This window comes from Diospyros lotus, chromosome 9 (assembly GCF_014633365.1).
Source record: "Diospyros lotus cultivar Yz01 chromosome 9, ASM1463336v1, whole genome shotgun sequence".
NCBI lineage: Eukaryota > Viridiplantae > Streptophyta > Magnoliopsida > Ericales > Ebenaceae > Diospyros > Diospyros lotus.
This window is the reverse complement of record NC_068346.1, coordinates 4129764-4155368: the sequence shown is the minus strand read 5'-3', so window position 1 is coordinate 4155368 and position 25605 is coordinate 4129764. Positions and strand designations below refer to the sequence as shown.

The 25605-nt window shown below is 34.1% G+C and overlaps 2 protein-coding genes across 2 annotated transcripts; both read right to left on the bottom strand.

The window, feature by feature from the left end:
• Positions 1–115: 115 nt before the first annotated feature.
• LOC127809124 (probable metal-nicotianamine transporter YSL7) lies at positions 116–18197 on the bottom strand. The gene is given in 10 exon segments (XM_052347824.1): positions 116–214; positions 216–1267; positions 1433–1619; positions 1757–1891; positions 2172–2269; positions 2368–2534; positions 3705–5943; positions 16440–16483; positions 16638–16709; positions 18165–18197. Coding segments are annotated over 7 exon segments (2172 nt in total). The 5' UTR covers positions 4171–5943; positions 16440–16483; positions 16638–16709; positions 18165–18197; the 3' UTR covers positions 116–147.
• On the bottom strand, positions 16182–23605 carry LOC127809125 (4-hydroxybenzoate polyprenyltransferase, mitochondrial). Its single transcript, XM_052347825.1, has 10 exons — positions 23386–23605; positions 22621–23198; positions 20897–21032; positions 20358–20479; positions 19777–19846; positions 19518–19667; positions 18352–18487; positions 18165–18261; positions 16638–16709; positions 16182–16483 (listed from the first exon to the last, which is right to left on the bottom strand). Exons 2-9 carry the CDS (start codon positions 23127–23129, stop codon positions 16640–16642), a joined length of 1290 nt encoding a protein of 429 aa, XP_052203785.1. The 5' UTR covers positions 23130–23198; positions 23386–23605; the 3' UTR covers positions 16182–16483; positions 16638–16639.
• Between the last annotated feature and the right edge of the window lie 2000 nt (positions 23606–25605).

Sequence of the window (25605 nt, the reverse complement as noted above, 5' to 3'; positions counted from 1 at the left end):
TAGAAGCATGTCATTCTCTTACAGCCATTGCACTTTGGCATGTTCTATCAAGCATGAGCAAAGAAAGAAGCATATAGGTTTTTTCATCTTTATACATTTGTATGGAGACACTTGCATTAGAGCTACATTATATGAGATTTTGAGTAGCTAGAAGGCTAGCTGGGACTTGAGAACCTCAAGACTTGAGTCAATCTTTTCATTTTCCCCCCTTGATAAACTGCATGCAGATTGGTGGCTTCACTTTGGCTAAAGCTAGTATTGAACTGGGCAAGATCCATATTCCATCCCCACAGATCAGTCCGGATGCTACTGCAGGGCCAAATGCTTTAGCTTCGGCCTTGTTCATCTTCTCCCAGATGAAGAGTATCAAGCTCCCAAGGCACATGTCAATGGTGAAGTAAGCTCCAATGAAGAAGGGAATTGCCATTGCCATTGGAAGGGGAATGAGTTTTGCCCATCTCTTTGGTGCTGTGTCTCTGATGGCATTGATGGCTACTGCTGCTGCAAAGAACACATAGCAAAGCAGGAGGCAGTGCTTGGGCAAGGATGAGAAGCCTTCTACACCCAATAGTGCCATGTTTCTGTAAGCCAGAGCAAAAGGCGCAGGGTACTCTGACCCAGTTTGGCCCATGTCTGGAAAAGCTTTGTAGAAGATCCAAAAAACACAAGGGGAGATTAGGCAGCCCATTGCAGTGCCAATCACTTGGCTCACAAACATTGATCTTGGGGATGCCAGTGTCAGGTACCCAGTTTTGAAGTCCTGCATTAGGTCAGAGGCTGTGGAGACAATGTTCATCATCACCCCGCAGGCGGCAAGGCCGGCGATGATGCCGCCATGGGACTGCCCGGCCCACGCCCCGATGGTGAAGATGGCGAGCTTGCCGTACGTTGAGGCGAGGGACCAATCAGTAAGCCCACAGCCATATGCATTGCAGAAAGCCATTGTTGGGGCAAAGATGTAGATGACCAAGACATAGTACCATTCCAGTTGGGGGAAGATGTGGGGAAGAGAGGCAGCAGAAACAGCAGCAATGAGGACATAGCCAGCAATGGCTAGCCATGTTGGGATTTGGTCTTTGAGAAAGAGTTGTGTCCTTCGCTGCTCATCAAAGGAGGAAGGCTGTAGTTCAGGAGATTGGCGATCAGCCAGTGGAAGAACCCCACCTTTTTGGCTAAGATGTTGATATAACCCAACAATTGTGCGGCTCAGAACTTTGAGGAAGTTGTAGAGCCCATCTCCAAGAATCATGGCAATGGCAATGAAAACCTTCAACACAAAAACCCTTTTGAGATAACCCACCAAACAATTCCACCTAGGCTTAAAATTTTCTACGACCGTTCCTGTTTGTGGGTTTATCATTTATTCAATGAATTTACTTCGTGTACACACGAAGAGTACTTAAGAGTCGTGAGATTGAAGATGAAAGATTACCCTGTAACCGTTGATGCCATGGAGGCTCTTCTGGCTGGTGTCAGTGAACCAGTCACCGCTTCTGTTCTGAATGAGAGGCCACATTAGACCCCAGGAAAGAATTGCTCCAATCAACAAGGAGACGTTTATGATGTATGGGCAGATCATCCCAGCCCCCACATATGTAGGAGAGAAGTTGAAGTAGAAGCTGAAAGTTTCAATTTATTTGTCACACCGCAGCACGTATAGAAGAAATATATATGAAAATGAATCAGAACTCTCATATATTCAACCATATAATATATATATATATATATATAGTAATAATGGAGAAAAAGTGTTCACCTGTTGTCAAAAGCTTTGAGGCCAAATGTTGGAAAGTACTGAAATCCGCAGACTTCCCCTCCAGTGAAGAACCACTGGAAAAAGCCCCACAAGAAGCTCAAGGAGAAGAACTTGCTCAGTGTCCTCACTTGTCTCCTGAAGTTCAATAACTTGTTCATCTAAACTCAGGTGGGTATATATATATATATATATAAAATGATATGCATACCAAATTGGTCAAGTAAGGGAAATGTCCAAAATGCCTTTGATTTTAGCAATTGAATGTAACAATTATTAAAACTAAAGCAGTGGCATTTCCCACACTCACCTAATGAATTTTGCTTATGAATTTGGTATGCATGTAATTATTCTATATATATATATATATATATATATAGAGAGAGAGAGAGAGAGAGAGAGAGAGAGGTGCAAGTACTTGGCTAGCTTGGCCCCCTGGGGAGTATGGAAACTGTTAATAAGATGGGCGGTGGCTGTTCCACTTGGGTACGTGAGTTTGAAGTCTATGATCATTATCTGAGAAGAGAGCAAGGAAATTGAGCTTAGTCTTCTTACATGAGAAATTAAGTGGTTGGATCACGGAATGTAAATATATATATATATATATATTATACCTTTCGAAGAGGCACAACAGAGAAGAGGCCAAGAAAGCTAACAATGAAGAGAAACGGGATCATCCATGACAAACTAGGGTTCTTAATGTTTTTCTGATCAATGGTGTCTGTTTCACTTTGGTTTGCAATAGCACTACTCATCCCAAAGAGGTAGCTCCCAAAGCCTCCTGTTGAAATTAATATTCCAAGTCATCATGCATGACTAGCTATTTGTCCCCAAAAAACCAAAAATGGAGTACTAAAACCATCTCTCTCTCACACACGCACACACATATTAGGAAGATCTCAATTCTCATTTCATGTAGATGAGCTCTTGTTCTAAAAATTTAACCTTAGAAAATGAATGCAGCATCAATCATAGGATATGACGCATGGATTGCAGTAGCCTTCAAAAAAATTTAGAGAGTTCAACCCTTTTAAAGTAGGGCGTTGAATTTCTTTTGTAAAATTAAAAAAAAAATTCATACGAGAAAAAATAAGAGATGATAATAAATTAAATATGAATTTAGTACACATATTTTTATATCTTGGTATTCCTTTTATATTATTGATATTTGTGCTTAATAGATAATACAATATGTACCCAATTTCCTATTTTCGTTTCATAATGAATATTTGTTAGATACTTATATTTATTTCGTATCTCAAATTTTAAATAAAAGTATATTTGGTGCTATTGCATTTTTAAGTTAAAAATTACTTCATTATTAAATATTGATATTGAAGTTAGATCCAAGTTCAACCAAAGCTAACAAAAATTAAGTGTGAACTTAATCAACATGTTAAATTCATATTTTTACATGGTCATTTTAATTTTTCATTATTTCAATTACATCCATATAATTATATTTTTAAATTAATTTAATTTTTATATTTTATTTTTTTTATGTAATAATTCAAAATTTTTATTATTTCAATTATATCATTTTACTTGTATTTTCGAGTCAATTTAACCTCTACGTTTTAACTTTTTTTTAAAAATGATGTTAAATTGACTCATCTCACTTTACTTTTTTTTTACACATCAAAATATAGAGGCTAAATCAACTAAAAAATGCAAATACATAGATATAATCGAAATAATGAAAAGTTTGACTTATCACAAAAAAAAGAGTCAAAATACAAAAATTAAATTAATTTAAAAATACAGATCTAGAAATATAATTGAGATAACGAAATATTGGAGTAATCACATAAAAAAAAATATGTATATGAATAAAAATATAAATTTGACCTAATAAACCCTAACAACCAACTTCCGATGGTTGATTGGGCTTCTCTTTGTACCATCTAGTCTAGTCAGTGTAGAGAGAGAGAGAGAGAGAGAGAGAGAGTACCGCTATAGGCAATGCCAGAGGTGGCAACAACACAAGTCTGGATGACGGTATTCTCCTGCCTGGTGAAAGGCTGTTTCAGCCACCCTGATCTCTCCAACAACGCCGTCCAACTCTTCACGAAAAAAAACCCTAACAGCCCCGCCGACACATTCAGAGATGGGATGATCCCACTGGTCAGATTCAGCTTCATCACCACGAAGCTGAACAAAACCCCCAGCACGAAGCTCACCGCGAAGGCCCTGGCCGTCAGCTGCTCCCGCCATGTCGGCACCTCCTGCTCCTTGAACACCATCTCGATCGACTCTCCTCCTCCTCCCGCTCCATCCTGTTCAATCTTTCCTTCTTCCTCCGCTGTTTTGCCGCTCCTTCTCGTCAATTCGCGGCCGGTCGGCTCTCTGACGAGGCTGTGCAGGACGCCGTTCTCCATCCTCTCATCGCCGTCTCGGCCTCCGGCACTGCTCTCCATTTCTGGATCGATGGACTAATTCTTAGCTAGAATAATGGAATCTCTGAATCTCGATGGCATCCTTGATATATATACAAAGATGCGCCGGTTTAGCATATATCGCCAAGGCAGAAACGGTTAATCAATGTGACTCCGATCACTTGGCCGGGAAGGTAAGTTGTTTTCGCAGTGACAGCTTGTCTTGTAGTGGCCATAGTCTAATCCGTCGGGAAAATCCATGGAGGATTGTGCTATGTTACATACAAAGTGAACCATTCCAAAAAAAATAGTCTTGCATTCCAAAGACGGTAAAAGAGAATGGTGGATTGTTTAAGAAAGACACTTTGACGTCTAACTCAAGCGTAGTGATAACATCAAAGTAAAAAAGCTCGGCATTATGGTTGAAAATGTTTACTTCGAATAAAAATGTTACTTGTATAAATGATTAGGTTATTGAGAGCATGACTGAAAGCGTCAAAATTTTAAAATATCCTCACCTAATTTAAAAATGTTTACTTCATAGGTTTCATCAATCAGACTTTATCATCAGATGAAGTTCGATTCAATCATCAAACTTGTACATCTTATCGGTACATGTAACATGATCATACTCTGAATGATGGATTTTTCTTTGCTTATAGTACCTTAAGATAATTATTTGCTTAAGATTAATAATTTTTACTATATTTAGGAATAGTTATTCTTGACAATTTTTAAGATATTATCTTTTATCCTCTAAGAACATGTTGCTAGAAATTAAGAGATGGGGATTATTCCAAATTTATTGGGTTTAGCTTGAGTGGAGAGAATACTAATTGAATCGGGTAGCTCAATTCTAAGTAGAACCAATTTGTTCTCGAGTTTATAAAACACCCTTCTTTCCTAAGCCAGACCAAGCTCAAGTAGAATATCAAAACTAAAATCGACCTATGCAAGATGTACACGTGTCATCTAAGTTGGATCTCAAATATCATAAAAGAGACATCAACATTCTCAGTCTATCAAAATTGGCAGGGTTAGTCCTAAGATTTTAGGAACCCTAAGTAAAATTTTATATGAAACCCTTAAAATCTGAATGTATTATATATTTTATTATATATATAAGTGGGGCCCTTAAAATTTTATGAGAGCTTCCTCGAGTGCTTGTTTCATTTATTATATAATATTATATATATATATATATATAAATGACAGCGCGATGCCTTATTATATCACATCCATTCTATTACCCATTAATTGTAACTTCTTCTCTCGTGAAAGCCATCTCTTTACCTTTTTTCCATTGTTTTGAATTTTTCAACTTAAAATTAATTGGATATGAGATGGGCACACTACAAAGGTTCAATTTTTTTCGGCGGCAAATTCATAACTTTGCCGGTGGTTGGATTTCAGTAACCGTCGGCAAAGGTGAATCGCCTGCAAAACCCTAAAATTCGCTAGCAATACTCAATTTAAAAAAAAAAAAAAACCATATACCTGTATAACATTAATCAAATGTATAACAATCAAAACCTGTATAACATTAATCAAATGTATAACAATCAAAACCTGTATAACAAAAAACCATCAACAATTTTAAAAGATTCACCCACTTCACACAATAAGTATAACAATAGATCTATTTAAGTACAACACATTTGATCATTTAGAAAGATCGATCTTGTCTCGTTAGACAATACCATTTTTGCACATGCAAATCAACCATAAACTAAAACATGTCCAAATGACCTCAGATAATCCTTGATTACGCCACCATGCTACTCCAACCAAAATTGAATATCATATTTTTTCAATCTGCATTGAAAAATAATAGATCTATTTAAGTATATACATTAGCTATGAAATTGCATAAAACATGTTCAAAATTGCATAATAACTGTATACAGAAACACTTACATCAGAGACATTCCATGGTATCGTAGTTTTACTATTATTAGCATCTCTCAAGACAAGTATCACAAAAAATTGTCGAAGTAATGGATATAAATGCTTAAGCATTTTTGAATACTAATTTCAACAAACTCATTACCTAGCTCTACTCTCCCTATAGACTTGGTCGGATCAATGGACACAATGATTGCCTTAGCAACAATGTGGCGAGATATTCGTCCATTTATTAAGTGAACAAATTTACTAATATGTCATATCATACAGAATAATAAGAATTACTTTTTTTTCTGTATGTAGGAAAAGTACTTCCACATCTACATATTGAAAAGAACAAAAAATCCTAAAGTCTATTTCAAAAAGGTAGTTCCTAAAAAAATTTATGAGTTTTGGGCTATAAATTCATAAATCTGAATCATAAAAAAGATAAGGGACTAATAATGAGAGTTGAAATACTTTCTGTGCTACCGATGGATCCTCCTTTTTACTTAGTCAAACATGTTATGTATTTCATTTGTGAATAAGATGATGGAGAAGTGCATCCTTATGCGTCCAAAGCTTGTGGAGTTCTAAAAGAAAAAAAGCATACTCGTCGAGACATGCCCAACATACACAGGTCATCTTGAAAAAACAATTGTGATCTCTTAATAGTATAATATGGAAAATGAAAAATAATCTAACTATTTCTGTAACCAGAATATTTGATATCAAAGGTACAGGAATTCTAAAAGCTGAACATTGCAAGAAGAATCAACTACTTCAAGTTTAAATGTTTTATTATTGCCAGGTTTTGTTACTTCCTTCAGAGGCCATTAGTAACATGTAGAAAAGAAAAAACAAAAACTGAGTATAGACTATAGCAACTGATTTAATGTTTCATGGAAAAAAACAGAAATTGATAATGATTTGATAGATCATTCTCGAAAGAAGACAACAACTCCTGAAACAAATATTGCAGATCAAGATATGATGAGAATGTAAATCCCTTTTTGCACTAGAAAAAGACATAAACTAAGTTTAAAAAAAATACTTAAAAATTTAAATGATTTTGAATTTTTAACCTGCATTCAAATAACATAAATTGCTAGATGCATGTGCATAGAATATAAAATAAGTTTGTCTTATTCAGCCCAAAAAAAAAAAAAGTAATTTGTTTTTTTTTTAACAATGGATGTAACATGCAAGTGTAATGATTTTAAAGTATATTAACTATTTGATAGCGAATTATCTCTAAATGATAACCACATTCTGGTGTCGATAATCCAGCTTCGAGTGATGGTGTGCTTGCATATGCAGTAAAAGCACTAGCATGTGATGATAGCTATATTTCAAAATAATTTAGTTAATATATATAGTAAACATGTAATTTTAAATCACGAAGTGCACTAATGGAACGACATACCTGTCTTGGTTGTGGTGTATTGTCTGGAGCCGGTGGTGTATGTCCCATTGCCTCAAGTATTGCACGAACTTGCATTTAAACTTGAAATTTTTCTTCTAGCTCGGCAGTAATTTGCACACGCATTTGGTTATACTGTTCTTGGGACACCTGATACTGTTGTCTTTGTCTAATCTTAGTTGGGCATGTTCCAAATCCTCCCATCCTTACCCTGCCATGCCCATCTTTGCCTAGTATTTGAGTAAAGACATCTTCTAGCAAATTTGGGATTTGTTCATCAGCAAGTATTTGTGATAACCTTTCATCCATTTGTTTCTCAAGAAACATTTCACAAGTTAGTTACATAAGTCAACAAGTAAAAGAAACAAAATATATCTACAACTTTCAAATTTTAAAAATACATACGATTATATATGAAGATGTAGAGTCTACTATCTCTCCGCTCTTTTTGGTGTGTGTCTTTTTAAAAAGCTTGATTCTATCTGACTTATCTTCACTTTCAATAGTCATCTAAAAACATATATAAGATATGAAATATATTAAATGTTTAAAGTTTAAGCATTACTAATTAAATTATTAATAAATATATATAACTAATATCTATTCTATTCTTTAACGAATTTCGTGGACGATGATATAACGAAGATGAAAAAAGTCGCTTCTAAACAAGTACGACACTTTCCTTTGATTTTGAGACTGCAAAGATTATTTATGTCTAACAAAACAACATCGTTAATGAGGTGGCATAAAGAAGGTAGAACAAAGGATGGTATAATGAGGCACCCTGCTGATTCATTGGCTTGGCAATCTTTTGATGAACAATATCCGAAATTCGCTGAAGATAGTCGCAATGTTAGACTTGGTTTGACTTCTGATGGGTTTAATTTGTTTCGAACAATGACCATTAGCTATAGCATTTGGCCAGTTGTGTTAATACCATATAATCTACAGCCTTGGCTGTGTATGAAACAACCTTACTTCATCTTGTCTTTATTGATTGGTGGATCTCGTGTATCAGGAGACAATATTGATGTGTTTCTGCAACCGTTGATTCAAGAGTTACGAGAATTATGGAGCGAGGGAATAGAAACTTACGATACTTTAAGAAAAGAAACGTTTCACACGCATGCAGCATTGTTGTGGACGATTAATGATTTTCTTGCGTATGCTAATTTATCTGGATGGAGTACTCGAGGAAGAGTTGTTTGTCCTTATTGCATGAAAGAAACGAAGTCCAAATGGTTAAAACATGGTGGTAAGTTTTGTTATATAGGTCACCGTAGATTCTTGGAGGACATGAGTCATCATTTTCGATTAGACAAGAAGAATTTTGATGGAACCATTGAGAACCGTATTGTTCCTCCTCAGTTATTTGGCTACGATGTATTCAAAAATGTTGAATTTGTTAAGAAGATGTGTGGAAACCATGAGAATTCTGGCGCTAGTGTTGGGAGAAGAATGGGCGGTTGAAAAAAAACATAGTATATTCTTTGATCTTCCATATTAGCAAGACAATTTGATCCGACATAATCTCGATGTCATGCACATTAAGAAAAATGTTTGTGACAACATAATTTGGACGTTATTAAATGTTTCAGGTAAAACAAAGGACAACTTGAAAGCATATCTTGATTTGAAAGAACTAGAGATAAGAAAAAAGTTGCATCCTGAAGATCGTTTAAGTGAAAAGAAGTATTTACCTCCTGCATCTTTCACGTTGAATCGATAACAGAAATATATATTTTTAAAAGTATTGAAAAGTATAAAATCACCCGATGAATTCTCATCAAACATATCACGTCGTGTCCAACTCAAAGAACACACAATGAGTGGACTTAAGAGCCATGACAATCATGTTTTGATGCAACATTTGCTTCCATTAGCAATTAAGAGGGTGTTCAAGAAGAAGTATGTCAGTAAAACTTTGATTGAACTATGCAATTACTTTAAACAGTTGTGTTCTAAAAACATTACAGTAGCAATTACTTTAAACAGTTGTGTTCTAAAAATATTACAGTAGACGAGTATAACTAATTGAGGTCACGCATTATATTGATGTTTTGTCACCTCGAGAAAATATTTCTACCAAGCTTCTTCAATATTATGGAGCATTTAATTATTCACCTGCCTGACGAAGTCTAAATTGCGGGACCGGTAATGTTCCGATGGATGTATCCAGTCGAGAGGTATATTAAGTCATGATTTTTTTATTTGTGAATTTGTTTGTTTGTTTTTAAGTAAATATTGTGGATTTACTTGACAATGTAATTTATCATGTAGGTTCTTATTGACATTGAAAAAGTAAGGACTAGAAGTCATCCAGAAGGATCTATTGTTGAAAGTTACTTGGCAGAAGAGTGTTTGACCTTTTGTGCAAGGTACTTGGATAATGTGAAAACAAAGTTTAATAGGCCGGTTCAAAATTATGAGGGTGCACATGGTCAACCTATCCCAAAAAAAGAAAAATTAGTCATATTGAATGAGATTACATTGCACCAAGCCCATCGTTATGTGCTAACAAATTGCAATACAATTTTGTCTTATCGAGAGTAAGATTATTATAAAGTAAGATTATTATAACCTAATCTGGTTGATCAATTTTGTTTCATAATAAAAAAAATAAAAATTATACTTTAATTTCATAATTTCTATCATTTGCATACAATGCAGGACATACTTACAATCCATTAGATTGGAAAGAAGATGCGCTAGCAATCGTGAAATTACACAAAAGCACCATGAAAACTTTCCATCATAATTTGAAAAACATATAAGTGATGTCTTAACATGCTACCACCACACCCTAAACATCCATGTCTAATCATTTTAGAATTTGCATATATTTATTTGCGAATTATAAACATGTTACAAAATAAGTTTATGAATTGCAAGTAAGTGGTCACAATATACCCAATGAAGTGAAAATATTAGGTTGCGTTCTCTTTGTTTTTTAATTTTCAATTTTAAATTTTTAATTCATTTTCAATTTTCTGTTTTGGTAGTATATTTTTAGAAAATTAAAAACGCAATCTCTTTGTCATTTTGAAAAATTATTTTTCAAAATAAAAAATTAGAAAACGCGCTCTCTTTTAAATTTTGAAAATATTTTTTTAATAATATTTTATTTAATAAATTTAATTATTAAGTAAATTATAAATATTTAATATTAATATATTATTAAAAATATATGTACATTTTAAAGTTAATGAATTTTATAATATTTTCTTCATTTCAATAATAAAATATGAATAAATAAATAAATATGTTTTGAGTTTAGAGTTTATTTTGGATGAAAACACTCAAAACAATTTTTTGTTGTTTTGAGTTTTCTTTACAATTTTTTTTTAATTTTCAAAAATGCATTTTAAAAAACAAAAAAAAAAGAACGCGTTTTCATTATTTTAGAAAACTGAAAACTAAAAATGACTTGAAAATAGTAAAGAGAACACAACCTTAGCTGCTAAGCCTCACTCATGGGCATGGAAGTATTCCGAGTACATCATAAATGGATTCAAATTCCACACGAAGCGTCGAGAAAGGAGAAGAATGACTCAAAACAGTGGAGTATTACTAACTGCAAATACTGAAAGTTATGTTAGTTCAAAAGATAAACATCCTATCAGTGGTGATATTACCTTTTATGGAGTCCTAACAAATGTTGTTGAGATACGGTACTCTAACGAATTCAAATTTGTTTTGTTTAAGTATGATTGGGTTGACAATAATAGAGGGATGAAGGTTGACAGTTTGAATTTCATAACTGTAAATTTTAATTGTTTAATGTATCAAGAGAATAAACCAACAGACGAACCTTTTATACTTACAACTCAAGCATCACAAGTGTGGTATGTGACTAATCCTCTTGATGAAAAATGGCACGTTGTCATGAAAATGACACCTAGAGATTTGTATAACATGGGTCAAAGAAATGTGGCAGGGAGCGCTTTAATTAGTAATCATGTTAAAATCAACAATGATCAGTCCTTACATGCAGAGTTAGGAGAATCTGATGAAGACTACTCTTCTGGAGAGTCTGTGATGGTATGCTAGTTGATATATCAGATGACGACGACAATTTCATTCCTTATACTGCACATAGTGATAATAATGATTTCTAATATTGAAGTGGCATGTATGTCTTCCTTGCATAATATTTAATGATGTGGTATGTATATATGTTTATGTTTTTAGCTTTTTATGTTTTGATTTGTTATTTTTGTTTAACCTAAAATGATATGCTAACAGATTATTTTTTACATTCAAATCAATAATAAGCAATTACACTAATGGCACCTAAGAGATAGACTCATTGGCTAATTGGATCCATGTCACGTAGTACAGATTCACACCACAATGATTCACAATCAATTCTATCCCATCATCCAACCCCAAACCCAGTCCCGTCACATCCCCAGCATCCTGAAGAGGACTTGATCCATTTACAATCCAACTCCCAAGACTCACATAGTCAGCAAGGTAAATATCAAAAATTTATATGAACAATAATAAATTACTATTCTTTCCTCATTCAATGTGAATTTATTGTGTTATTATGTTTTAGCAGGTACAAACTCCATGTCATCTACTGCCAAGAAAGGAAGAGGGATATCAAGACAAATTTCAAAATAGAGAAAGGAAAAGATTCATATTGAATTTGATGCTGAAGGACAACCAGTTGGAGAGATGGCAACTAAGTTGGAAACCCAACTAGGTGTGATGGTAAGGAGTATTGCTCCCCTTGCATTTACTGATTGAAGATCATAGGGGATGAAATCATATAAGGAGTGCATCTGGCAAGAGGTCTTAATGAGTAAATAACGTTTCTGATTCTTAACTATCTGACCCTAAACTTTTATACTCTAATAAGGGCATCATTACAGGATAACACTGATGCACCCACAACATAGAGATCGATTTGCTTGCAACATGCTTCCAAGAAGTGGAGAGTACAAAGCCACCTTGAAGAGGCATTATGATTGCCATGAGACAGATGCGGCTCGTCTGTCAAAAATACTGCCTGAGGTGGACCCAAAACAGTGGAAGGTTATTGTGGAGTATTGGGGATGTGAGAAAGCACATGTATGTATGATAGATATATCAGATGGATTCTCTATACTTAGTTCTAATATCATATTATAAGTATGAACGTAGTGCAACAAATCGTGCCAATCGAGATAAGCAAAAAATGGGTCACACCAGCGATAGGCGATCATATCCTCAGGTTAGACACCAGGTAAGAATAGAATGGATATTAGTTATATATATTTATTGATAATTTAATTAATAATGTCTAAACTTTAAACATTTAATATATTTCATATCTTATATATGTTTTTAGATGACTATTGAAGGTGGAGATAAACCAAATAGAATCAAGCTTTTTAAAAAGACACATCAAAAAAAGCGGAGAGATAGTAGACTCTACATCTTCATATATAATCGTATCTATTTCTAAAATTTGAAAGTTGTAGATATATTTTGTTTCTTTTACTTGTCGACTTATGTAACTAACTTGTGAAATGTTTCTTGAGGAACAAATGGATGAAAGGTTGTCACAAATACCTGCTGATGAACAAACCTCAAATTTGCTAGAGGATGTCTTTACTCAAATACTAGGCAAAGATGGGCATGGCAGGATAAGGATGGAATGACTTGGAACATGCCCAACTAAGGTTAGACAAAGACAACAATATCAGGTGCCCCAAGAGTAGTATGACCAAATGCGTGCGCAAATTACTGCTGAGCTAGAAGAAAAATTTTAAGTTCAAATCCAAAGTCAAGTTCAAATACAAGTTCGTGCAATACTTGAGATAATGGGACATACACCACTGGCTCCAAACAATACACCACAACCGAGACAGGTATGTCGTTCTATTAGTGTATTTCGTGATTTAAAATTGCATGTTTACTATATATATTAACTAAACTATTTTGAAATATAGCCATCCTCACATGCTAGTGCTTCTGCCGCACATGCAAACACACCATCACCCGAAACTGGATTATCAATACCAAAATATGGTTATCATTTAGAGGTAATTTGCTACCAAATAGTTAATATACTTCAAATCATTACACTTGCATGTTACATTCATTGTTAAAAAAAAAAAAGACAAATTACTTTGTTTTTTTTTTTTTTTTTTTTGGGGGGGGGGGGGGGGAAGGGAGGCTAAATAAGACAAACTTATTTTATATTCTATGCACATGCATCTAGCAATTTATGTTATTTGAATGCAGGTTAAAAATTCAAAATCATTTAATTTTTAAGTATTTGTTTTAAACTTAGTTTGTCTTTTCCTAGTGCAAAAAGGGATTTACATTCTCATCATATCTTATTCTGCAATATTTGTTTCAGGAGTTGTTGTCTTCTTTCAAGAATGATCTGTCAAATCATTGTCAGCTTTTGTTTTTTTTCATGAAACATTAAATCAGTTGCTACAGTCTATACTCAGCTTTTGTTTTTTCTTTTCTACATGTTACTAATGGCCTCTGAAGGAAGTAACAAAACCTGGCAATAATAAAACATTTAGACTTGAAGTAGTTGATTCTTCTTGCAATGTCTTCAGCTTTCAGAATTCTTGTACCTTTGATATCAAATATTCTGGTTATAGAAATAGCTAGGTTATTTTTCATTTTCCATATTATACTACTAAGAGATCACAATTGTTTTTTCAAGATAACATGTCTCGACGAGTATGTTTTTTTTCTTTTAGAACTCCACAAGCTTTGGACGCATAAGGATGCACTTCTCCATCATCTTATTCACAAATGAAATACATAACGGGTTTGACTAAGTAAAAAGGAGGATCCATTGGTAGCACGTAAACTATTTCAACTCTCATTATTAATCCCTTATCTTTTTGATGATTCAGATTTATGAATTTATAGCCCAAAACTCATAATTTTTTTAGGAACTACTTTTTTGAAATAGACTTTAAGATTTTTTGTTCTTTTCAATATGTAGATGTGGAAGCACTTTTCCTACATACAGGAAAAAAAGTAATTCTTATTATTCTGTATGATATGACAGATTAATGAATTTGTTCACTTGATGAATGGACGAATACCTCGCCATATTGTTGCTGAAGCAATCATTATGTCCATTGATCCGACTAAGTCTGTAGGGGGAGTAGAGCAAGGTAATGAGTTTGTTGAAATTAGTATTCAAAAAGTGCTGAAGCCTTTATATCCATTGCCTCGACAATTTTCTGGGATACGTGTTTAGAGGGATGCTAATAACAGTAAAACTACGATACTATGGAAAGTCTCTGATGTAAGTGTTTTTGTATACAGTTATTATGCAATTTTGAACATGTTTTATACAATTTCATAGATAATGTACATACTTAAATAGATCTATTGTTTTTCAATGCAGATAAAAAAAATACGATATGCAATTTTGGTTGGAGCAATATGGTGGCGTAATCAAGGGTTATCTGAAGTCACTTGGACATGTTTTAGTTTAGGGTTGATTTGTATGTGCAAAAATGATATTGTGTAATGAGACGATATAAGATCAATTTTTTTAAATGATAAAATGTGTTGTACTTAAATAGATCTATTGTATATAATTGTTATACTTATTGTGTGTAGTGGGTGAATCCTTTAAAATTGTTGATGGTTTTTTGTTATACAGGTTTTGATTGTTATACATTTGATTAATGTTATATAGGTATATGATTTAAAAAAAAAAAAATTGAGTATTGTCCGCAGATTTTAGGTTTTTGCCGGCAGTTGCTGAAATCCGCCAGCAAAGTTATGAATTTGCTGGCGATTTATTTGAACTGCCGGCAAATTCATAACTTTACTAGCGATGGTCTTTAAACCGCCGATAAATTTATAACTTTACTGGTAGTTTTCCTAAACAGTCAGAAATTTACCGGCAGTTTACAAAAACCATCGGTAATGATTATTTTTACCAGCGGTTTATGAAAACCGCCAATAAATTTTATTTTCCGGCAGTTTTCAACCGTCGGCAAGCTTTTCCGACGGAGGTATTTCCGGCAGATATAATTACCGCCGGCAAAAATTTTACTGGCAGTTTTTTTACTTTTTCCAGCAGTTTTTTCACCGCCGGAAAAAGTCGAACCTCTTGTAGCATTAACGGTTCATTTCTAGCTGAGAACTGTTGGATCTAACAACAGCAGCTTCAGTGGCACTGATGCTGACCAATTTATTCTCCACAAAATATTCCAGCCAGGTGAGAATTGTGTACTAACTGAGAGCAGTTCAACTTCTGGGACATTGTCCAGAAGTTGACAAATCCTGTAGTTTGAAAAGGAGAACCAGAAGGGGGATCATTTAGCATACTTTTCAAGTTAGATTCAGTACAAGTTACATGGGATGCCCAACTATTTGGCATCAGCAATGGAATTCATCTTTCAGAGGTTTTAGAACTTCAAAAGACATCCAACACCTGACTCAACAAAAGCATAGCCTGTCAACTTACACCCAGCCAGGGACAACAATTATAGTAGTAGTAGTAGTAATAGAGTGATTACATAAATCTATATTATTGTCATCACATATAACCTTCAGCTCCATATTCTCAGCCCAACAAGCCGTTCCATTTTACCTGGGCTCCTTGTACTCTTATCTAGTTATCAACCTTTAAGTACATCTTGAACTAGAAACACTTGTTCTCTGATAGGTATTCCTTTTTGTTTTTTGGTAATTGAAAAAATATATATTATATACATTTTAACAATAGCTACCCAAGTTTAAACATAGAATTTAACACAGAAAAAACTAGTTAACTTCCCCATCCTGCTTTCCCTTATTGATTTGGAAACTTAAGTCAACTACACGCTCCAATGATCCTAGCATCTCTCTTATACATCACCTTATCAACTAATTAAAAATCTATAGGTTAGTTTTGATATGTGAAGTTCAGACAATATAAAAGAAAATATGTCTATTGTTTTGAGTATGAGAGAGAGGCTCTGTGAAAAGGAAAAGAACAAAAAAGAGATTGCCAGAGGCAGAAGTATTTTGGTTTACTCACTCAAAGCACAGCTCCAGCTATTTTGCTATAAAATCCTTTTTGGCCTGCGAAAAATCAATGTCAAGTTATCAACAAATATTCATATGCACTTCAAGATAATGCACAAGTGTTTTATGATCACGAAATAGAATACAAAGACATAACAGAATTAACTTGAAATACACATTATTTTCAGAACCATTCTATAAGGAAATATACCATTAGGAGGCAAGTCTTCCAAACAAGATCCCACTCAAAACAATGGCACCAAACCATTTATTGGAGACAAATCTGGCATAACAAAATAAGAGGGAGAGGGAGTCAATAGTATTCCAGAATTAAGTATGCAAAGAGGTAACATATGTTTGAACTCAGCAAAATCAAGAACCAAGTACAAGTCACTCAACGTAGAAAAACAGGCATTTTGGAATTTATCAAAAAAAAAAAATGGGGCATTTCAGATAATAATTAGATATAGTAAGGAATACGTTAAATCTATCCGATCAGAAGATGCAAATCCTGCTTTTTTGGTTTGGTTAACAGCTCATTGGTGATTGAAAGTGCAAGAACATGAGGCTTGTTCTCCAGATAGCTGCTTGCATCACAGACTAATACTATAGTAACACTTCAGCACATCTAGAATCTGACACATAAATGCAATAAAACAGCTACGTCAAAAGTAAGAAGACACCACCAAGGCAGTTTAGTATAGGTTAATAAACCATGCTCAACCTCTTCAGTACTGGATCTATTTATTTTATGATGAATAATTGTATTAGGAGTGAAGCTTATAGTTCTATGGATGAGAAAAACTACCATAAGAGAATCAGACATGTAGGGGATATATAGTTATTATATTGAAATGGCATATTAGGAAGAAACTTCTTTTTTATTTCTTCCTTTTTCTTTGGGAGTGGTGATCCGTCTATGCAGAATTGCTGATTGCTTAAAAAGCAGAATTAGATCACAAAAGCTTGCTAGAGTTAGAGAGAACCCAAAGACAAAACTATGTCCTCAGGTAATGGAATAAAATAGATAAAAAAGAACAAAAAAATCCTAGGCAAGAATTCACAACATTAATCAATATAAGAATGCACAGTAACACTGTAAAACTGAAAGAATTTCTTGTGTCTATTCTCTGTACAAATAGGGTATATATATATATATACAAGAAGAATCCAATCAAATCCCTACCGGATTGGACTCCTAAGAATCATCAATCAATCTCCTAAGATTAATCAACCAGCAAGTAAGGAAATTAATAAAATCAAATAACTGAAGAATCTTCCTAGCTGTACATATTGTAAAGAATTAAATGCCGAGAAATAAGATATGTCCACAAACACCCCTGGAACTCAACCAACAGTGCTAACCAAGGAATTTCCTTTTGGTTTATCCCTTTTCTATGCACCAAGGTCCCCTCTTATGACTCACATACTTCCCAAGTGCCCACAGGTGCCTACAAATGGATCGAATCCAATACCACTGTTTGCAGATGGATCAGCTCTGATACCAAAAGTAATACCATATGAACTTGCAGAATCTAGCCAAGGAGTCGTCAATTGACTTTGCGCCTCTTATAATCCCAAAACCCCCCAATTTTGATGTCAGACAAACTTAAAACTTCATACATGCATAACTCCCAGAGATTGCCCACATGCGACATTTTGAACCAAAAATATAATAGACACAATAAACACTTCAATGTATACCATAGTTAATACAACTTTTGTCAAGAATACTCACTTCCTATTGCAGTCAGCCCGGCTTGATAGATCAACAGTAAGAATCTGCCAAGCTAACTGACCAGATGCAACTGCCAAAAATGCATAAAATGGCCATCCTGCTCCATGAGAAAACCATAGAGATAAGAGTTACAATGAGGCAATACCAATTTAATTATAAGAAGCAAACATGAAAATAAAAGAAATACCAATATTGGCATTGAATCCACAAAGTGAAAGACTACTAATGCATGCTACCCCAAATCCAGTAATCCACTCCTTGGTGGAATCACCAAACCTCAAGGCCGTAGATTTTACACCCACTTTCAGATCATCTTCTTTATCCTGCATGCACAACAGTCAAAATCTTCTCACATAGCAAGGTAAGCTAGTTCTTTACAGTTATATGAACCATATCCATAGTTTCACTTCCTCAGCAGGTTCTGAAACAAATAGTTATACATGCACACAAACACACAGTGCTCAATAGAAATAAAATTTCCAGGTGCACATAAAGCTGCTAAAGCATTTCATCCAAGCAAATTTGACATAGGGATCTACATGATAACATCTCCATTAGACAACATGCAAATATTCAATTGATAAAATATTTCCTTACTGAGTTGCATTGGACGAACAAATTTTAAATGAAGTGACTTGAGGCTACAACACACAAAAGTAAAGGAGAGCTTGCAGTTTAGCATCTTATTTTAATACTTGGAAAAGAGTTGAGTAGATGTAGAAGTGAGATTTTCTTAAGAAGCCATATTGTTATATAATCCTTCTAAAGGAAGATTTCAAAGAATTATTATTATGACCTTTGTAGTCCTTTTCCTGGATATCATTTACAGAAATCTGTACTCTAATGTTTGGCATTTAAATTGTATGTGTACCCATTGAACAATTAAGCCAAATACGGTGCTTGAAAACTTAACATTAATGTGAAAGCTAAGAATGGACAGGACATAATCCTCTTGAACAACCAGTTAGAAGATAGACAACGTGATTGACAGGTTATGATAACAAGATTCTCCTAAGCTAGGTGAGAATCGACAAGGATGCTTCCCTTAAGGAAAACAGAGCTGACTACACATAAGGCATGCATGTGTGCAAGCACCCAAGCTGCTAAAAATCTATTTCCCTCAATGACTTTTGACAGATATTTAATGAATTTTCTATAATAAAATTGCCCGAAAAAAAGATCTACATATACACAGAAACGTAAAGAAGAAAAAAACCTAGTCTTTCAGTAACAGAGCAACAGGGTTAAATCTTGAGATTTTACATAGAGCCACAGGGTTATTTACTTTCAATGATTTCACTTTACACTTGGAAGCATGCAGTGTTGAAGATTTGAAAAGATAAACTTCTGTACCTGGTGCGCATATATAGTGTCGTAGACAAGTGTCCAGAACACCCCAGAAACATAGAGGGGGATGACAACAGCAGGATCAAGACTTCCTCTAATGGCCGACCATCCTAACAATGCCCCCCAGTTGAAAGTTAAACCTAAATAGGCTTGAGGCTGCAAATATAGTCACAACGGAGAGATACATTGGTAGATTTTCACTGAACTTCTCGTCAGAATAAAGAGAAAAGAGAACATTTGAAACAATAGATAATACATAGATTACCCAAAATGTCACCCTCTTCATGAGGGGATAAGAGAATACCAGTAGTAAAGAAGAAGCCCCCAAAATGCGGCTGTCAGATAGTAAACAAACATCAATGGGAAATAATTACCCAAGCAAATACACATTTCAAAGTTACCCAATGAGCATGCCAAACATCAAATAAAGCTTTTATTTAGGTAAGAGACAAGTACAACCATGAGAGTTGATTCAAGCAGACAAAAACTAAGGCCTCACCATAAAAGTAAACCAACCTTGCAAAAATTAAATAAAAAAAAAATCAATGATTCCAGTCTGTGGGTAGCTAAAATTTGTTGATAATATAGCTACAATCCCACAACTTAAAGACAATGCTAAAGCAGTAAAACAAAAATGCATCATTATTTTGAGTTGAGTTGCCCACAATTATAAAGCATATAAACAAGTATAACAGGTCTGTGCTAGATGATGTAGGTGCAGTACTAAGAAGTTCATTAATAACTCAAAAAATTTCCAACTGGCAAAAGCAAATGGCTCCTATTAGTACCAAACAACTATGATTAGAGGGAGGGAGGGAGGGAGGGGGGGAGTTCGGATGGGTGCACCTATAGTTATTCAGTTGAAGCAGAATGCTGAGGCCCAAAAGCAGTTGAAATCCTAGAAAACAAAGCGCTTCAAATGGTGTCAAAGCACCACTAGCAACTGGTCTCAACTTAGTACGTTCAACCTGCAGGGTAAAACTCCTAAAGATCACATATCATCTTCAAGAAAATTGATTTAAAAAAAAAGAAAAGAGTGATATCATGAGTCAGGTTTTTTTTTTTTTTAATTGTGTGTGTGTGTTGGGGGGGGGGGGGGGGGGGGGGGAGCAACGGTGGGAAGGTTTTTGCTTGAAAATTCTTTACATATCCAGACAAATTGTTCTTGCTTACCCAATACATCACTTCATCATGAATCTATTTGTGCATGCAAGAACAATTTTCTGTGTTTGTGTACTCCACCGTGACATTAAGAATGATTAGAAATAAATATAATAATATACAATGTACTCAAGAAGCATAAATTACGAACATGTGTACAATCAATTCCTCCAAGCACAGGGGAAATTGAATTTCTTGTTCTTATGAAACAAAAAACTAAGCACCTTTGTATCAATATCTCGGTCAAGGAGATCATTAATGGTGCATCCAGCACCTCTTAAAAGCAAAGCCCCACAGCCGAATAATGTCAACATTTTAACATCAGGAAGATTCCCAGGAGTTGCTGCCAATGTGATCGACCTAGAAGAATAAACATGTTCCTTAGAAAAATAAAAGAGCATATCATCCTAAAATATCATCATTATACTTGTGGAGATCAATCAAAGCCCATACTCAAAGTTCAAATACGTTCATCGTGTATAAATAGAACTACTTTCCAAAACCATAGAGTTATAATTTTATATCTGAGATATCAAAAACTAAGCAGGAGTAAAAACAAGAAGAAAGTTTAAGTAACTATGATATCCGTCCCACAGAAACAATGCCACAATATGATTAGGGGTTCCTGCAATTCATTTATATTTACATTTTAGAAGCTAGTCAGACAGTGCACCACAAACTTACACATGGTGCCATTACTAACAGTTCTTCTCATTTATACATTTATTGTGAAAGCTACAGGAGATTATATGTCCCAACTGTTTTCATCTTTTCACCAAAACCTGTAAGGACTTGTAAGAGCCATTGATTTTACATTTTTAAGTTTGAAGCATAGGGGATTATATATCAACTTTTACAGTTCATGGAAATTACATATTTTTCATATAAAGTATAAGTAAAACAGGATAAACAACATCTTTAACTAGTAGTGAAATCTTTTTACATCAGCCACGATACAAACAAAGCCTTTCTTATCGAGTATTACTTTTTTTCTTGCGGAATATGGTAGAGCAGTAACCCTAAGCACATGTGAGGCCCAAAAGCTGATGCTCTGGCCTTTCTCCAATTATAATAGGATATAAATGTCTAGAGATTAAGAAAACCAATAATAAAGACATTGATACAGTGGAAGATTTAATATATAGGAGTCAAAGGAAGCATAAGATATTAAGGACATTTATTATTTTGGCCTAGTAAACGTCAAAAAAGGTGCTCACTTGATCATGGATAAGTTGACATAAACTGAAGTTTGTTAAAAGCAAACCTGACTAGCTACTCCTAATTATTTCAAGTTGGCATCTGGGAGTGTCTCTCATCTTGAGTATCAATCTGAAATAGAAGGTCCAACAGCCACAAAATGAAAAGAAAGAAATAGACATTCCATTTTTACAAACAACGGGTAGTGAAATAGTTAATTTCAAGTTCCACACTGAGGTTACTCAAGCTGACAGTACTGACCTCTTCACCATATGTTAACATAAAACATTAAAAGAAATAAACTTGCCACTTAACAATAGAGAAAGAACAAAAATAAACAAAATCAAAAGCACATAAATACTCCCCATAAAGAATAAACAGACAAACACCAAAGCTAAAATGTCAAGTTCTTCTCAAAAGCACAGCCAGACTAACTCTTCAGCATTGACATCAACATCAAAATCCTTAATCCCACTAGGTAGAGTCAGGTGCATATATTCTCACTCTCCAATCATTCATATCGCTATAACTTCTACAACCTTGTTATATCGGATGTTATGTCTACGGGTTCCAACCAGGTTCACTTTAGCCTTTATATATTGCAAAATTTAAACAACTTACAAATGGTAAGGAAAAAAATTAAAGCGACTGCCATTATATAGGTCAAGCACCTAAAAATAAGATTAAAATTTCATAGACGGAAACAAAATATCATTTTCCTGACAAGTTGAAGGCAAACTGGGTTTCTTACCAGAAGCAAGGCCAGGCAAGTAACCATGTCCCAATAGGCTTGTCTAACCGGGCGAGGTGGGCATATGGCCGAGCTGCCTCAGGCAGATACAAATCAATCCAAGATACATCTATGGCCTTTGAGCCTCCACTTCCATCCGAATTGTTGCCGTTCGTCTTTTGACCCTCCTTTTCTGTCTTACCAGACGACGTGGAGATACAGGCATTTTGAATTGCTATTCTTGGATTTAAGTCCCTAAACTGAAACTTGAACTTGAAATTCGTCGGAACAAAATCAGAGCTGGCGATACAATGGGGAGAAGGTCTTCTTGTTCTTGGAGAGTCAAATAATGTGCTTGAATAATCATAGTTAGGAAAATGGCTGTGGTCTTTAGGATTGGACAAGGGGGTAATTGGATGAAAGACGAATCCAATGAGAGCGGTCGAGGGGGAGACCAAATGGTGGGACAGTGGCAGTTGCAGCCTACGAAGACATGATCGCGAGAGACGAAACATAGCCATTCCTTTCATCAAAAACAGAATCCGACTTCCTTCTTCATCGTTTGTAGTTTGTCCCTATTGATTGGATTGAAGAGAATGCTGAAACACAAAGGAACGACATTAACCCATCATGTAGGAGCCCCAGAACAAAGTTCTTGCCCAAAATATAGTTCACGTATATATCTTTGAAACTATTTTCATCACAAGTTATAGCTAATGTTGAACTTTTCACAGTATATAATATACAAGAAATGCAAAGGCGAGAGAGAGAAGGGACAGCAAAAACCTCTTTGAAGAATTACAGCAACAAGTTGAAGCCGCGAATCCAACGATTGTTCATACAGAGTATAAATCCCATTGTTGAATTAGGGCAACTGCACGAAATCGAAGAAAACCCCTTTCCCGCTTTCGTCTTCGATTGCGAACAAGATTTAAGGCAAGAAGAAGAAAAAAGAGAAGTGAAAACTGGGAAGCTTCGAAGATGCTACAGTTATCGGGCCGTTTAATGGCCCATATTGGAGCCCCACGGGCCGGATTTAAACCCACAGTGCAATATATAAACATGGATATATATATGTGTATAATTAGGGGGTGTTAAAATTTTGTCTTCATCCGATCGGATCGAAAAATCCGATTCAGTCCAAGAGTGAATAAGTTTGGTCTGCTCTTCAATCTAAATATTTTGAAAATTCAATCTTTCGCCTAGTCTGATTTTGGATCGAAGATCAAATAAATTATTATATACATATATAATGTAATGTTACTTGTTTTATTGTTGTTATATACAGAATAAATTGAACCAAACAAGTTTATTCTGATTGATCTTTCTCTAAAGTCAACTCCGCTTGGCCCACCCATTTCGTGGGGCGGGTTGAATTTGGTTCGTGAAGGAGGCTAGCCAAGCCAAACAATGAAAAATAGGGGCTCGACATGACTCTATAGCCCTTAATAAACGAAGTCAAGTCAAGTCATTTTGGTGGGCCACAAAGCATTGGCCAAACCCAGCCCATTTACTACAATATCGGGTCGGGTTAGGTTGGCTGGGAGACGGGCTCGTCGGCCACCCAGGCCAATTCACCTAAGTCAGAGGGTCTCTCCGATAAACATAGCAAAAAGAGATACATCATCTTACTATATGACACGAATCCTTAAGTATACATCATCTTACTATTATTTATGAACACTAAATTTGTTTTCTTTTAATTTTATTTCCCATTTTTTAACTTTTTTTTTTATTACTTTCTAAAATTTTTGACTTATCTTGAATGTGGTAATTAATTGTTAGGAAGAAGATGTGAAATCATGTATAGATAATCAATTTTGAAAATTTGATTATTATAATTTATATAATTTAATTAATTTAAATTTATTTTTTTTATAATTTTATATATAACTTAAATGTTATAATTTTATTTTTTAACTTTTTTCTTGTTAATTTTTTAAAATTTGACATGTTTTGAATGTGGTAATTGATTGTCAGGAGGAATATGTGAAGTCATATATGAATAATCAATTTTGAAAATTTGATTATTATCATTTATGTAATTAATTAATTATTTAAATTATCTTTATTTTATATATAGTTTAATTAATTTAAATTTATTTTTTTATAATTTTAAATGTTATAATTTTATATATAACTAAATGTTATAATTTTATTTTCTAACATTATTTTTTTTGTTGCTTTCTTAAAATTTTGACTTATCTTGAATATGGTAATTGATTGACATGAGGAATATGTGAAGTCATATATGGATAATCAACTTTGAAAATTTGATTATTATCATTTATATAATTAATTGATTACTTAAATTATCTTTATTTTATATATAGCTTAAATAATTTAAATTTATTTTTTATAATTTTAAATGTTATAATTTTATATATAACTTAAATGTTATAATTTTATTTTTTAACTTTATTTGCAAACGTAGTGAAGTTTTTAGTGTGATAAAGTTGGTAATTAACCCTAATTTAATCTCTAAGTGCACATGTATGCTAGGAGCAAGTCATGTTAGTATAGTGTTTAAGGTTTGCAATGTGTTAAGAATGACTATGTGCTAAAACATGTTCTAACGTGTTATGCCCATCTTTCTCAACAGCAAGAGTCTGATCTTTATTGAAATATTGAAAATACCAAAATTGAGGAGAAAAATGTGCTTAATCAATTTTCATAATTTAATGTTTATATTTGTAAAATAAGTTTGGGAGTTCCTAACATGTATGATGTAAGTACTAATTAATGACATTATATTCTAGATTTTTTTATCTAATGATGAGGTTACTATGTCGTTGAAGTCGGGTCGTGAGTTATAGATACATTAAAAAACTATGAAAGGTGTTTTACCAAAAAGGCTCCTTGGCGATTTGTTGACTAATGCAACTAAGAAGATTCAATTGATGATCAAGAAAGAGAATAACTGAAAAAAGTTTATTTGATTAGTTTCGGATTATAATTTTTTTTTTTATTATAACCTGTTCCTATAAAACTTTTGAGGTTGTTTTG

Bases quoted from the DNA above. Each gene is read 5' to 3' on its own strand.
- LOC127809125 (XM_052347825.1), bottom strand. From the start codon at position 23,129: ATGAAAGGAATGGCTATGTTTCGTCTCTCGCGATCATGTCTTCGTAGG. The intron at 21,033-22,620 runs GTAAGAAACCCA...TTATTCTTCTAG, and splicing joins CTTGCCTGGCCTTGCTTCTG to GTCGATCACATTGGCAGCAA. The intron at 19,847-20,357 runs GTGCACCCATCC...ACTATCTGACAG, and splicing joins CTTCAACTGAATAACTATAG to CCGCATTTTGGGGGCTTCTT.